This window comes from Castor canadensis, chromosome 14 (assembly GCF_047511655.1).
Source record: "Castor canadensis chromosome 14, mCasCan1.hap1v2, whole genome shotgun sequence".
Lineage (NCBI taxonomy): Eukaryota > Metazoa > Chordata > Mammalia > Rodentia > Castoridae > Castor > Castor canadensis.
Genome location: NC_133399.1, coordinates 77,945,667 through 77,959,581, shown reverse-complemented (window position 1 = coordinate 77,959,581; position 13,915 = coordinate 77,945,667). Strand labels below are relative to the sequence as shown.

The following is a 13,915-nucleotide window of genomic DNA, read 5'->3' as shown; positions in this document are numbered from 1 at the left end:
GACGGGGGAACGAGAAATAAAACACACACAAACATACAGACATACAATATAAAGCAGAACGCTGGTATCGGGAGGGCTGCATGTTCCTGGTGAAAAACGTGAGTGCCTACCTGATTCAGAGTGTTTATTTTTATAGGTCAGTGCAAGGAAAAGACTTGGGTAAAAATCAGGCTTTAACAATTCTTGATGCAAGGTGAAAGGATTGAGGTTTGGTGGGCTAATTTTCCTAAGGCTATAAAAGCTTAATTACAGTGTATCAGTTCTGGAATCATCAAGGCACACAGGACACCTTATCTAAGGTATTGATTAATCTGGCATCAGGGCGTCTCCTAACAGTTCTGGTACTTTATCTAGTTTTGCATCAGGGGGCTGGTATGCAGACACAGCAGGTTGTGTTCTTCAAGGAGATGTGAGAACAAAGGTCAAGATACCAGGTACTGGGGAAATTATGTTAGAAGAGGCTATGCAGACTTATACATGGTGAGGCTGTGCCAACTCCTACTTGGAGAGACTGTGCAGACTCCATTATTCCCAGTCCAGGGTCATGCCTGGTCCCCAACAAGATAGGGTCTCACAAACTGTATGCCCAGGCTGCCTTCAAACCACTATCCTCTTGATCTCTGCCTCCTGAGTAACTAGGATTATAGGCGTGAGCCACTGGTGCCCAGCTGAAAGTGTTAATACTTAATGAATACATTTTTAGAATATCTATATATCTATCATATGTATATATATACATAATGTATAAGTAATAACTTAGAAGAAATTAAAAATATATATGTATGCATAAGTTTAAGACACCTCACTTCAGGCTGCTCTGGTTTAGAACCTCTTACCTGGTATGATTTATATGGTTTATAGGTATAGTTTTCTCACCCTAGGGGTGACTGGGTAGGGTGTGGGATAGCTGGTTACCCCAGTGTTCTGCTCAATGTAATTATTTATGCCTGGGATGTATGGAAAAAGTTAGGAAGCATGTCTTCATCTTTCTGTGAAATCAACAATCTTTTGCGCACTAGAAAGATGAAAACAGGTTTAAAAACCCCTTTGGTAGAATGACCTTCTTTTTCCTCAAAGTCCTAACTTAAAATACTTCTGTTTGTGCTTCTGACACACTCTGCCTACTATCATTGAACATACCTCATGAAAAGATAGCTCAGAGCCTTGTTATTATCCTCAATAGTACTTAAATACATAGGAAGTAAAATAAAGATGCATTTTCATTGTTCATAATAGTGGTGAATATTAAAAATTGAATAACACCTAATGTTGACAGGGCATAGGAAAATAGCCATCTTCATGTTTTACTGGTAGGTTATGAATTAGTGCCTTTCTATAACACTATTTTATAATGTGAATGCGTGCATTTTTTAAATCCAGTCACTACTCATAAAATTAAAAGAAATAATCGTGACAATGTGGAAATGCAGAAACATCCTTGGAATGCATGTCTTCATTTCATTAGGCACAGCTTAGATAGAATTTCTTTAAGTTAGTACTTTAGAACTTTCTGAACATTTGCATGCTAGAATTTCTTAAGAGTAGTAAAAGACAGGACAAACCCTAGTTTCAGGGATACAATATAATAAGTGGTTTTAAACACTATTTTATATGAAGATTAGCAAAGATATAAAACATTCCAAGAATGTTTCTTGCAGTTTTATTTAAAATAGAGAAAAGCCTGAAATAACCAACAATAAGGGTTTTGTCAAAAAATATTGGTGCATCTTTAGAGTGGCTTGTCATGTATTGTTAGTAGCACAGCATTAGCATATTGAAATATAATAATGTTCCGTGGATATTAACTTTAAATTGGTAAATAAAAAAGGGCTATAAGGCAGTATGTATATCATAAACTCAGTCTTATAAAGCAGAAAATATTGTTTGCATAGGAAAGAAGAAAGATAAAGATAACACCACATGTTAATGGTAGTTAACTTTGGGTATTGTACTTTTGTGTTTTTTCTCATTTTCTTCAGTGAACATACGCTACTTTAGAGGAAATAAAGATTGGCTCAGACTGAGAAAATAAAGTTTGCTCAGCCATTTATTGGGCTGTAAACAGACACCAGAGTTGGCTACAGTTAACAGGAAACAGTATTTCTCCCATGTACACACTGTGGCTGTAAAAATGTCATTATGATCCTCTTCTCTGCATTTTTAATCACTGAGAAATTTTGTTCTCTAAAATTTTAGACAGTTAGAAACCTTCTTGTTTGGAATTATATCATTAAGCATGACACATCCTACTCTTTCCTAGAGGATCTAAGTCATTTCAACACACAGAAGAAGCTTTGATAATATAACCGAGATACAGAGCTGCAAATAAAGTGGTTTGTGGAATCAATATACCATATCTGTCTTAACTTAAAACTTTTAATTCCCAAGGAAATGGGATCCTGGATATACCTAATGTTGACTCCTTTACACAGCCCTGCTTTGAGTCTGTCAGAATGCTGCTTCATTTACATCTCATCCAAACTCTACTCTTCCCCAGATCCCAGAGTAACATTATTTTTTCCTTCATGTGTGGGATTCTCCACCATTCTCTGGTATACCACCTCTAGCTGATTGCAGTGGGCCACGAACCTAGTTTTGTCAGACTACAGTGATCCTGGTAGCGTTACGCTAATTGGGCTAAAATCCTTTTGCAATCAGGATGAAGTATGGCTACTTTAAAAATATTTATATTTATTTTACAAGCACATATATATTATTTCTCTAGATAACACGTACCTAAAGAGTCAACAGTGGTAAGGAACAATAAACATAATACTAAAATTTATTAATCTCACTGTGGGGCAGGCACTATTCCAGATATTTTAAAGGTATTATCTGATTTAATCTGCATAATAACTCAGAGGCAAAATTCTGTTAATACTCTGTTTTGTAGGTGAGAACTATTGAGACTTGGGAAAGTTAAATAATTTTCCCAGGGTGATACACGGGTTAGAAATAGGATTTGAACATAGGCTGATCTGACTATGAGGTAGAGCTCATATTCTTGACTGCTCTGATTTGTGTTCTGAATTATTCAATAGACCTTTTCAGTAGTGTTGTGGATGTGAGAAACAGCATCAGCTTAGCTTGCTAAAATCATCATGGCTTTACTTCTGCTTATATGCTTTAATGACATTCCTCTAATAAAAATATCATACTCAGCCTATGGCAACTCTGAAAACATTCTTTTAAAATTTTTAAATTTTCAGCAGGATGTGATGATCCACACCTGTAATCACAGCTACTTGGAAGGCTTAGGTAGGAGGGTCACCATCTAAGGTTGGCCCAGGCAAAAATGGGAGACCCTTTCTGAAAAAAAATAAGTAAAGCAAAAAGGGCTGGGGTGTGACTCAGGTGGTAAAGTGCTTGCCATAAGCACAAGGATCTGAGTTCAAACTTCACTGCCAAATTATTTATATATGTACTTGTGTATATTTTTAAGATTTTCTTAAACATTTGCATGTATATGGTATTCTACTCTATAATATATTCTTGCTAATTTTTATATAAATCATGTTTCAAACCATTTACTGTATTACACACTTGAAACTAAGGTTTATTCAGCCTTTATCTCAAGAAATTCTAGCCTGTGCATGCTCAGAAAGTTCTGAAGTAATAATATTAAAAAATTGTATGTAAACTGTGCCTAATGAAATGAAGAAATTTGTTCATATATGCATATAAACAAACACTATATATAGTTGACTTTCAAGTCAATTTTATAAGAATTCCAAAATCGTTCTGAACAATAAATAGAAGGGCAATAATTGTATAGATTTCTAAGGTGATTTCTTTGAAGTATTGTGCAGCATTTCTGGTGTTTCAGTTTGGTGGGAAGTATTCATAACTACCAGCTCTAGTCTTTGTTTAGCCAAGTGTATGAAATGAAAGAGATGCAAGGGGCTACTTGGAGGAACAGGTAGCAGTTAGTTTTATATCCCAGGGACAAGGAATACCATTGGTGGGATATTGCTGAAGTTGTGAAACAGATGAATTTTTGTTATGGTACTTCTGGTTTTTTTTTTCAGTACTGAGTATTGAACTCAGGGCTTCCTGTTTGCTAGGCAAATACTCTACTTGAGCCACACCCTCAATCCTTTTGCCTGAACTTTGTTTTTCAGATAGGGTCTTGCACTTTTGTCTGGGTTGGCTTTGGACTGCCATCTTCCTGCCTATGCCTCTGGAGTAGCTGCAATCTCAGGCATGGGCCAACACTTGTTATGGTACTTCTCAATATTTGAGTTTACATCATCACTTTCAGAAAACACATACAAACAATCTATGTACTTCCAATCAAAGGAATATTTACAAATATAAGTCCTGATTCTTAAGCTACATTCAGCACCAGCAAGGCCATGTCCTCCTCTGGAGGAAGAAAGCCTAGTGAGTGCTGGGTACCTCTGAGTAGCTTTCTAGATTTTTCAAGGATAGCTAGCATATGAATGTATGTGGGCTATGGTATTACCAAGAAAAATGAGAATGAAAAATACCATTTTCTACTTTGCCAAAGGTGTCAAGTAAAAGTGATTTCAACAAATTTTAATAATAATAATCAAACGTGGACTGTGCAAAGTACTGTGCGATTAAGATCTGGTATATATAAAGACGAATTGGTTCTGGATACTTGGCTTTAATATCTTGCCTTTGTGATTTTTCTGTTTATAATCTAGCATAGGAGACTCATGTGGATCTAAATAGCTAAGCAGTCAACAAGACAGTCAGGCTAGGAGTGTAGTATAAAGAAATAATAAGTGGGGGCTGGTGGAGTGGCTCAAGTGGTAGAGCGTCTGCCTAGCAAGCATTGAAGCCCTGAGTTCAAACCCCCAGTACCACCAAAAAAAAAAAATGGCTAAGAAATAATAAGTGGATAGGAGCAAATATTTTATCCTAAGAAAGCTTCACAGAGAAATGACCATTATTTTTCACTTGAGTGTTTAAGAACTAATGGGATTTCAACAGATAAGGGGTAATGATGGTAATTGTGTACAAGAGAGAGAAGAAACAGGAGACCAAAAGCTAGAGGTCATTGAAGAGCCTGGAGTGTGTTAGAGGTATCATATATTGTCTGGTTCTGCAGAAACAGCATAGCCAAGAGGGATATAGAAGGTAGTAAGGCTGGAAATATGACATTGACCATGCTCCTAGACTTTTAACACGATAAGCTTTTAGCAAGATAAACATTGACTTATTTTAAAATTTAAAGTACCAAGAAAATGATTGTGCGAACTTTTAGTCAGGCAATCCCAGCTTAGTTCTGGCTCTAATACTTAAAAGCTGTGTTACCTTGTATAGATTTCTTAATCCGTCTGAACTCCAGTTTCCTCCTCTGCAGTGTGGAGATAATAATTATAGCACCTATTATGAGGTTTAAGTGAGATCATGTGAATTAAAATAACTAAACAGGAATTTGGTACTTAATATAAGGAGTTTATATGTTAGCTGCTATTACATTATGATTTATGGTTTCACTTTTAAAAAATTACATTTTTACTCAGATTTTTCTTCAGTACCACTGATGACTCATTTGTTCCAAAATCTGAGTCACTGAGAATAGAATATCAGAAGAACATACTGTTCAGAATATTATTTGTACCTGTTAAGTGTTAAAAATGTTAACTCTTGTTAATTTAGCTCATTAATATTTGTTGAGTGCCTACTATATAGTTAGTTCCAATCTAGGTAGGTACTGGAGGAGAAAACAAGATGCAACTGCTGTCTTCAAGAGGCTCATGATCTAGATGTAGTCATTTTTTCCTTTATTCTATAGTATAGGCAGAGCCATAATTTTGTCTTTGACCCAAAAATGTGTCATCAGGTTTTAGGCTGCCATTAGGTCCCAAAATGACTAGATGTACCATTTTCTTCATTCATAGCAATCTTTGTGGAAATGTGACTCTTCAAAACAGCAGTAGAAAATAGTAAGTAAATTGGTACTATTATAGAGCAGAAGTAATGTAGGAATGCAGATTTTAATGTGCATTATAGATATTGCAGAAGACTTGAAGGAAGAAGTAATATATGTCAGAGGTACATAGAAGGCCAAGTAGGGAGATCACCTGGAAGGAAGCAGAGCATGAACAACAGCCTAGAGAGACCAGCTTTGAGAGGGCAGTATAGAAATTGACCAGGTTGAAGTTCATGTTTATATCAAGTAAGAAGTTGTGTTGGTGAGAACCAGTGTCAGTTTGCTTGTGCACAGAATGGCAGGCTGGAATATGGAGTTACTCCTTTTAGGAGGCTTGCTGCAGAGACTGGGCGGAGACAGATGGAGTGAATATGGTCTTGTAGGAAGGTGTTTGACAGGGGTGCTCGAGATAGTTAGGCTGAGAGACAGCAGAATGGCACGAGGGAGACTACTGGACTATTTAGTCAGTCAGTGCGGTTACCGCGTGTGAGAAGACCCAAAGTAGGGTGGCGGCAGAAGGGAGAATAAGATAGTAATAACTTATTTAAAGATACTCAAAGTGCAAACCAATAGGGCTTTGAAGACTAATCTTACTAGAAGGAAAGAAGTTTATGATAAGATTTTTGAGAAGGGTGATGAAACCAGTGCAGAAATGGAGAAGTAAGGAAAGCTTTCTATGAAGTTAGCAGGGGAGGGGGGAAAGAGGAGGATAAAGGAGAATAATGAGAAAATTCTACCATTTTAACACAACTGCCCCTCATTTCATCTCCCATTTTGCTTTGTAGTTCCGGTTCATATACCTACATAGCATGTACTTGCCATTTTGGCTGAGTACTTTCCCTTTGTTCTGATATATTCCCAGAGCTTCCTGAAAGCAGGGATGGTATTATTCATTCCTATGTGTCCAGATAACAGGAAGAGATTAACAAATGTTTAAAGAAAGCAGAACTGACCCATAGGTTATTTCCATGCTTTTCTTTATAAAAGTTGCTACAACAAACGTGTGTGATAGTCTTGGTTGTTTTGCTGCTGTTAAATTGTTTCCTTATGGTAAATTCTCAAGATTGGGATTGTTATGTGGATGGACATTGAGTCTGTTTGCAGGACATGCAGATGGACATGCAGTATACAAGGTGCTATTTGAAGACACACTCTGGAGTTGAATGAAAAATCATTGCATTTCTATAGTAAATCCTATGCCCAAGATTGAATTAGGAAATGGTGGGCTTTGATAGTGCAGCTTTGTGTATGCTTTTTATAAGCTATTTCTTTATCCATTTAGTAACTTGAAGGAAAATTCACACAATGTGCCTTGCCATTATATGTGGAGGAATGAGGGCAGTTCCATAAGAAAACTTTATTGATCATTAATGTCCCAGCAAGGCTTCAATTTGGAAAGCAACCCCTGAATATATATTCAGCCTAGAGGTATCGTCTATGTGCTTGGAGTTCTCAAAGGGCTTTCTGTTAGTTGGAATGGTGTTTGGCCATGAGACAAGTTAATATACAGTGACAAGTAAATTCAGAGTTTATTCTACTTATGCAGCAACATTTCCAGAGATAGGCAGTATGGAACTGTTTGATGGCTCAGTGGTGTGATTGGAGACCTAAATGCCTCCTGTCTTTTGACTTCATCATCTTCAGCCTGTGGGCTTTCCTCATGATTCCTAAAGGATGAAAGTGGCTGCTGTGTTTTCATCCCTTTGCATCCTTGAATGGAGTCTGCCCCCAAAGAATGCTTTCCTAGAGTTCCCACCCTTCCACTTCTGCTTTTATTTTCTCTGCTAGAATTTTATCAGATGACCATCCATGAGTACTTGGGAGAAGATTCTCATTTTGGTTGGGTGTATTGCTTTCTTCATAAAATTGGTCAGTTAGGGCAAAAGGAAGAATGAATGTTAGGCAGGCAACCAGCAGTGTCTGCCACAATCTGCAGGTGATGGGCCTACAAGGCTCCTGGAAGCCTGCTTTTTGAGGTGGTGCAAATCATACATCAATAGTTATATTACACACATGAAGAAATAAGAAAGGTGAATTTATGAGGAGTCCACAAATAACTGATTTTGATGAATTTGTATCTCTCTTCTGGATTTTAGGTGAAAAGTAAAATTGGTTCATTACTGGTAGATTCTTAAACAGTCAAGAGCTAAGAAACATTCTAGACAAATCAGTATGGTTAAGCAAACACCTAGTAACTATCAACTAGTCCTTAAGAATTAAACTCTGTAAAGCCTGATTGGATATACTCAGCATAACTTCACGGTTGTTCTCAGCACTTAAAACATAAAATTTAATTTTTCCTGACTCAGATCATCTCAGTCATGTACACACATATGCAGTGATCTAATCTAATGGTTCTTAGCCCTCGCTATGCATTAGAACTATTGAGAGAGCTTTAGAAAAATATTGATGCCAGAGTCCCACTGCAGACACTCTTGACCTTGTTGTTCTGGAATGCTCTTATAAGCAGAAAGTAATGAGGGAATGTACTGAGGTAGGGACAGTGGGATTGGAAGGGAGAGGACAACTTTGAGAGGTGTTAGGAAGCACCATCCAATAGAACTGTCTGTACTGACGGAAATGTTCTTCCTGTTCCTATTGTCCAGTATGGTCCACAAACTACATGTGACTATTGAGCATGTGAAATGTGGCTAGTGTGACTAAGGAGCTAGATTTAAAAAAACAAAACAAATCAGTAGCCAGGCTACCCTTGAATTTACATCCTCCGGTGTATGCCTCCTGAGTGCTGGGATTACAGTATGCACTACCATGCCCAGTTAGGAAGTACATTTTTAGTTTAGTTAATTTAAATAGCCACATGTAGCTAATGACCATCTCATTGGGCAGTGCAAATTTAGGAGATGAAATTGAATGGGTTCTAGCTACCAAGGAGAGGAAAGAGTTGAACATGACCTCAAAGTTTCTACTTTTATATGGAGCAGATGGTGATGCTTCTGGGATTGGTGTAGGGAGAACAGGTCCACTGATTCTATATCAGGACTTTAGAAATGCTTAGCGTGTAGTGCCTGGCCTGTTATAGGTGCTCAGTCCATGTTGGATTTTTGTTGTTATTGAGACAGAGCCTCACTACTTAACCCAGGCTGACCTCAACCTCACAATTCTCCTTCCTTGTCCTCCTAAGTGCTGGGATTATAAATGTGTACCACCACACCTTGCAGTCTTGGATTATTTTGATGAGACTTGGGCAAGATTCACAGCTTCTGTGTGTTACATTTGTTTAGAACATAGATCTCTCTGAAAGTAGTATTTTCTTCCTACTCAACCTTCTCTCTTCTCTTTTTTAAAACCAGGTATCAAATTGTAGTAGAGATAATCCAGGCGACTACAATTAGCAGCTTTCCCCAACTGAAGAGGCACAAAGGTAAGAAACATTTTTTTTTTTTCTTCTGCTATACATTTTAAAGGTTTCAGGTCTATCCCCAGTCCTCTTTCTTGTCAAATCTTTGGCAAATATGAACATTCTTCTGACTTACATATAAATATTTCAAATTTACTAAAATTAGTATAATATCATTAGGAAAAGTAAATTTAATTCCATCCTAACAAAAATCTTTTTATCTCTGTATTATTTTCATCTTTAGTCATGGATTTTAGAAGGTTAGAATTATTGAGTATGTAGTATTTCTGTTCTGTTTTTAAACTAAACATGATCACATAGTTTTTTCTCATTGAAATTTGAACTTAATATTTATTTATCTTTCTGTCTTAAAACATAATCTTGATAGTCATTTAAATGACTCAAGTGAATTGGTTTTTAATAATTCACTTTATCTTTTCTGTTTAGGTTGTTAATAATTTTTTCTTCTTTCCACTCTTGTGTTGTAGATTTTTTTTAATGCTCTTTTTTTTCCTCCTATTTGCTTCATTCCAAATTAAGTAATATTTTTACAGAGGCATGATTCTGAGGAATAACTAGGTGTGAGGATGGCTTTCATCTTTAGGTATTTTGCCTGATGCTGACACACTTGCCCTCGCATGTGTGAAGGTGGAGAAAATGTTAAAATCTAGAGTGTAGAGCAAATCTTGATTTGCTGCTGAGAGGCAAACACTGCTTTCACCTTGACACTAGACTTTTCACAAAAGTTTCCATGTTCACTCAAGACTGTGTCAAGGAGTAGAGTATTACAAGAACAGGGAAGAGTTGGGCTTTAAAACATAGTCTTTCCCCAAGTTTAGCAAAAAGGAGGCAAAAGGAGGCTTGTCCCCCAAGTGAGTTATGGAAGGTTGGAGCTATGTAAAACAGTGAAGAAGTGAAGACATAAGCAAGCTATAAAGAGGCACTGATTCTCAGTCTCAGCCCATTGAGAAAGACTATGCATATGTGTTCACTCAGAAACCTTCATTGAACATCTGTGCGATGGCAATTCAGTAGTAGACAAAACAACACTATTTCAGATGGTGATATGTGCCTTAGAGGAAAACAGTGTATCTTTGGGGATGAGTGAGGGTGTTAGGAAAGGCTAATCAGCTAGAGCCCAGGGTGATTTGCATTCAAATGCCGTGATAGGGAAGACCTCACCTAGATAATTACCCTCATCCAACATTGACCTGGGGGTTGAGAGTGTCTAGTGAAAGAGACACAAGTATAAACACTGAGGCTGAAGCTTGCAGGCTTGTATGTGGAAGCTGAAAGAGGCATGTGATGTGTCAGAGGACAGAAACCAAACATGATCTCAGAGAGGTGGCAGGGACCCAGTCATGGGGCATTACTGGGGCTATAAGGACTTGAATTTCTGCTGTGAGGATGGAAGTCCTTAGGCTTTTAAGCAAAGAAAGCTGATCCTATGAATTCCCACATTTTTATTCTTGTCCTTACAGAGCAGATGCTTCCCTTTCAGACAGTTTGACAGATATTTTAAAGAAGAATAGAGGAATTTTTTCTTGCCACCATTATTTGTTCCTAATGCTCCTCCTTATTATTAAGAGTTTAGGTAGGAAAATATCTTTGTTACTTTGTTATTTTAGTTTGCTCATTCTACCAGTGAAGTACTATAGACTGGGTGGCTTAAACACAGAAATTTATTTTCTCAGAGTTCTAGAGGCTAGAAGTCTGAGATCAGTTCCTTCTGAGGACCATGAGGGATCTGTTCCAGGCTTCTTTCCATGGCTTGTACAGTAGTTTCCCTTAAGCATGGTCCCAGTTACCCATGGTCAAGTATAATTAAAAAATATTACATAGAAAATTTCTGAAACTATTTATAAGTTTTAAATTATATGCTATTCTGAATAGCATGATGAAAGCTCTCACCATTAACCCCATGTCATCCAGAATGTGATCATCCCTTTGTCCAGTGTACCCACACTATGTATGATACCTAGTAATAAGTAAGTTACTTATTAACCATCTTGATTATTGAATTGACTACGCATGTGTTTAAGGAAATCCTTGTTTAACTTCATAATGGCCCCACACTGTAAGAGTAGTGATACTGGCAATTTTATTACAGTATATTGTTAGAATTTATTTTATTCTTGTTAATTTCTTGCTGTGCCTAATTTATAAATTAAACTTTATCATTGTTTTGTATGTATAAGAAAAGCATATGGTTCAGTACAGGTATCCACTGTGAGCTTAGAGCACATCTCTACAGATAAGGAGAGACTATTGTTGGTGCCCGTCTCTCCCTGTATCTTCACATTGTCTTCCCTTGGCACCTGTCTCTTTGTATCTAAGACATTCCTATTCTTACAAGTACTCTAGTCATTGGATTAGAGCCCACCTTAAAGATGCATGACCTTATCTTAACTCATAAGCAACCAAAAAAAGAAAAGTAATTGAACTTCAAAACTTAAAAACTATGTGTACCCAAGGACATTATCAAGAAAGTTAAAAGGAAACTCCTAGAATGAGAGAAAACTACTTGTCAATCACCTATCCGATAAGGAGTTTATATCCAGAATATACAAACAAGTCTTAAAACTCACAAAAAAGTTTGGACTGGAGGTGTGAAAATTCACTTCACAGCAAAGCTGGTCACTAGCGGACACCATAAAAATAATGCAGGTAAGTATTCAGGAATTTCTAGTTCTTTCCAGCCCTTATTCAGTGAGTAAATGAAGCAGTGTTGGTAAGTGTCTAACATAGCTTCTGACATGTAGGTGCTTAGTAAAGTCGAATTCAAAGTCTTATGTTTCAAAAGCTCTTTGTTCAAACATATTTCTCTTTTAAGTTTTAGTCTAAATTCTAACTCGACAGTCCTGGGTTGCTTGGTTTGGCTTTCAGCCTGGAGGATCTCTTTCCTCCTTAAACTCTAGGACTCTCTATGAGTCTTGCTTATCTTAAAATGGTTTGAAATAACCTTGCAGGCTTACAGTTGAGGAAAAGTGATCTCCATGCCAGAGTAGCTTTAGGTGGAGTTCAGTGTTTCTGATGCATGTGACCCACATTAGAATCAAAGATCCGACCTAAGGTAGAGAAGTGTCCTAGGGGTTTACAGGCTCCCTTGACACTCACTTCCCTTGGGCCATGTCAGGTAGATGTGAGTAGGTGGTACCATGTGCACGTAGTCAAAGAAGAGAGTTGTGAAACAGCCTTGCACATGCAGTGTCTATCCAGGGAAACCCTGTGCTGGTACTTGGCATGCGATGGAGAGATGAGGTTTGATAGGTTGACAAGGGCTGATCCTAAAGAACCTTGAAGCTGTAGAAGTTTAGGCTTAATGCTGGAGAGCAGTGGCTCTCAAACTGTCATAGGCATCAGAGTCACCATAATGGCTTACTAAATGCACTTTGCTTGGCCATACTCCACAGTTTCTAATGCTGCAGATTTGGTGAACCCCAAGACTTTGCAGTACTCACAGATTCCCTGGTGCTTATCTAGGAGCCACACTTTCAGAACCACTACTGTAGGTGACATAGAGCCATTGGTATTGTTATGGCAATATAGTCAGAGGAGAAACCAAGCGACACTTGGAGGAGTGGAGAACTCAGATTTTAATTTTACGCTAGCGGGCCCAGACATACACCTGTGTCTGAGCCCTGAACAAAGGATTCACAGGATATTTAAAAGGCAGTACAGGGCATCAGGTTACAAGGAATGTGCTCTCCCATAAATTAGGGGCTAGTAGTAAATTAGAGACCTAAGGTTTAGATAAGAACAGCAGGGGAGTCCTGCTTTGGAAAGTTTATTTACAAGTGGAGACAAAGGAATGCAGGAATGGGTGCTTATCTATGCATGGTGTCCTTCACCTGGATCCTGAACTTTTACATGTCTCTAATGGGCAATTCCTCATGTTTTACAGCTCTGTTTGAGGTTACAGCTTTTAATTGACAGTTTACCATGTTTTACAATCCTGTTTTAAGGCTATCTTCCTCTTTAGTATATTCATATATTGCATTTTAGTACCCAACTCTCTAGTGTTTTATTTATAATTATAACAACCAGGGTTTTTGAGCAATGGTCTATTTAAATTAGTTACCAAGTATGGTAACTAGTACCATTCTAGTAGTAATGGAACATATGCTAAATTTCCCCTATAAGTTGATGTAAGTCTGTGTTATCAGCTGCTGTTAAAGTTTTCTTCTCTGCTATTCTGAGTCCTGAACTGTTATCAAGAATTGTTAAGACAATTGAGGAATAACATTCATTTAGCTGATGACTGCAAAGGACACAGAGTTAATTTGAGTGTGCTGGAAACTGCCATATGTAAATAGTGCATACTTAAGAGTGGTACTCACAGAATAGAGATGTATAGGTTGGGAGGAGTTTTGCTTTTTTATTCATTTGGTAAAATTGTGCCTCTTACTCAAGCATAGCAGAAGAATTATAGAATATATCTATACACACACACCCATACATACACACATACTCTTACTTGCTGAGGAGAATCATAAGAAACATAATGATTTCTATTACAAATTATTTTTTAAAGGTACTACATAGCTTCTTTGTCTAGTCTGGATTTAAAGGTGTCTCTTCCTGAAAGATGGGAGCTAATCTGTGGGCTGTATTGTACATCCTTTCTAATGCTTTGAAGTGATCTGATTTTC

General features: G+C 37.4%; 1 protein-coding gene across 7 annotated transcripts in view; it reads left to right on the top strand.

Annotated features, from left to right (window-relative positions):
• Snx25 (sorting nexin 25) overlaps positions 1-13,915 on the top strand; it is a 122,492-nt gene that overhangs the window by 63,746 nt on the left and 44,831 nt on the right. For all 7 annotated transcript variants that reach the window (XM_074054854.1, XM_074054856.1, XM_074054855.1 and 4 more), the window contains one exon: positions 9,217-9,287. In XM_074054854.1, the coding sequence (XP_073910955.1) occupies positions 9,217-9,287 (71 nt within the window). The remainder of the gene's footprint in view (positions 1-9,216; positions 9,288-13,915) is intronic.